Below are 2500 nucleotides of genomic sequence, written 5' to 3' on the forward strand. Positions count from 1 at the left end.
AATCTTAAATCAAGAAAAAATTGCTTACAAAACCCTAATTTTATGTGGAATGAGTTAGAAATGCGACTAAGGATTCACTTGTTTTACAATTACATGAGATCATGTACTAATAATGTAACACTTAATAGATATATAATATGAGAAACATGCTATATGAAAAGGTAAATATATAAATTAAGTGAATTAAATAATGTGGAAGGGCCTACCTACATGACATAAAATAATAAGAGTAGAGAATACAAACCAAAAAAATTGCTAAAATAATGTAACTTGGAGAACAATTCATCTTAGATAAACTTAGTTGGTGAGCAATGAAAGTGATTTTAGAAATAAGGGAGTAAGATTTCCCTAAATTAATGATTACACGACATAACACCTGTTCGTCTTCGCAATATGGCGTCAGCACTTGCGTAACACCTAGCCTCCACACTGGTTAAATGCAAACCCTCTATGATCTGAATCTCCACTGCTTTTCTGAGAAAAATTGCAAGGAAGCCATGGAAGCTCAAAACTCCATCAAGGATGAGAGTGTATTCAATGCATTGCTGCAAAAAAGTAGGCCATTGTTGGTGGAAACATATGAAGATATTGATCCTTTAATACCAAGATGCATCTCTGCTTTGAGAAGGGCCAGAGCTCCAGAATGTTATCATAAGCATGGAACATTCTTCGACCATTTGGTTGGAGTTTACCGTGCTCTAGAGTGCTGGAATGTTCCCCACTCTGTCGCCAGGTGTGGTTTATTTCATTCTGCTTATTCTAATTCCATTGTAAATCTTGCCATTTTTAAGCCAGATATAGATCGGCAGGTAGTTAGAGACTTGATTGGTTCAGAGGCAGAAGAGCTCGTTCATATGTATTGTATTGTGCCTAGGATTGAGCTTACCTATGACATGGTTTTGGGGAAATATACTGATAAGGAATTGGTAGCAGATTTGGAAGAATCTGAGAATTTCTTGAGTAGTTTTGATGTGGGTAATTGTTCAAGATCCATTACATATGATGGATGGAGGAAAAAATTGCAGGGAGTGTTGCCTCCAGAGGGGATTGTAGTTAAGCATTTTAGAACTGGAGATGATTTGATAATACCAAGGAGATTGGTTGCTCTGTTTTTGCTCCTTACCATGGCTGATCTGAGTGAGCAGATGTTTGGTTATGTGGATGTTTTGTTTGATAATGAGAATGGAAGGCTGGATTCCAAAGGAAATACATGGAAGGCTCTGTGGCCTGGTGATGGAAAACCAGGTCTCTGGATGAATGCCGTCTCTAGAATGGGGGCTGTCTATACTTTGATTGCAAGGGAGGAAAAGATTTTCAGGAAAGACGAAGAGAAGAAGTTTGGATTTGAACATATAGAACTTACCATTCCACCTGTCTTCAATAACTGTACGACTGTGTTCAATCCATCAGATCAGATCCAGGCAAGAGATTTGTATTGGGAAGCTATATGCAATAGGGGAGATAAAACTGATGAGGCAGAGGCTCTTCTGCTGAAAGCTTGTGTTCACAATCCATTTATTGGAGAGCCCCACTTAGTTCTGGCTCAGATTTATTTGTCTGGAGAGAAATATGAGGAAGCAGAAAAGGAGGCTAAGATAGGTTTGAAGTTACTGTTGGAATGGGGAAGTAATTGGGACAAAAGGACAAGTTGGGAAGGTTGGATTTCTTGGGGTAGAGTTATGCTTGACAAGGCCAAGGAGAAGACATGGCCTAAAACTTCTTGGGGTATTATCAACTTGGGCTTTGTGAATGAGGTTTAAGCTCAAAGTTCTTGAAGTTCTCAACTTTGCACACAGTTAAGTACTAAGCTACTAAGATAGTTTGCAACTCTGCACACAGACAAGTACTAAGTTACTAAGATAGTTTGCAATTCTGCAGAGTCAAGTACTAAGTTACCAAGATAGTTTGCAACTCTGCACACAGTTAAGCAGTATATTACTAAGATAGTTTGCAACTCTGCACACAGTCAAGTAGTAAGTTACTAAGATAGTTAAAAGACTTAAAGTCCATCTCTGGCTCTTAATTAGCAAAGGACGGGGGCTCTCTAATATCAAGAAATTACAGATATGTACAGAGTTAAAGAGTTCGACATATATCTACTGTCATGTTACATATATTTATTATTTCTAAAATAATAGAGCAGTCTGTGCAGTTAATTCTATATCGTTAAGAGAATTAAATTTACTGAAGTTCGAGAGTTAGGCTAAACCTTATCTTGGATCTAGCCTTTATGTTATGCTTAATTCACAGTTACAAAATATAATTGATCCATTTTTGTTTTACATTTTTTTTACTCATATGTACCAGATTCCGAGTGTCTATCTTTCTACGCAACATAGTCCTTCCAATCCAAAACTAATTTTTCAGATCTTTTTGGGATATTGTCGCTTTGCACACCAAATCCATGTCACTAGATCATCACTGGATCAATAGAACATATTTAACCGATCGGTATAACCCCTGTGGGGCACCCCACGTCGGAAATTTGTCTCACGCTATG

General features: G+C 37.5%; 1 protein-coding gene across 1 annotated transcript; it reads left to right on the forward strand.

Annotated features, from left to right (window-relative positions):
• Positions 1–383: 383 nt before the first annotated feature.
• Positions 384–2161, forward strand: LOC131041393 (uncharacterized). The gene has a single exon (XM_057974449.1). The coding sequence runs from the start codon at positions 438–440 to the stop codon at positions 1758–1760; it is 1323 nt and encodes a 440-aa protein (XP_057830432.1). The 5' UTR covers positions 384–437; the 3' UTR covers positions 1761–2161.
• Positions 2162–2500: the final 339 nt, after the last annotated feature.

Source organism: Cryptomeria japonica, chromosome 11, assembly GCF_030272615.1.
Source record: "Cryptomeria japonica chromosome 11, Sugi_1.0, whole genome shotgun sequence".
NCBI classification, from domain to species: Eukaryota; Viridiplantae; Streptophyta; class Pinopsida; order Cupressales; family Cupressaceae; genus Cryptomeria; species Cryptomeria japonica.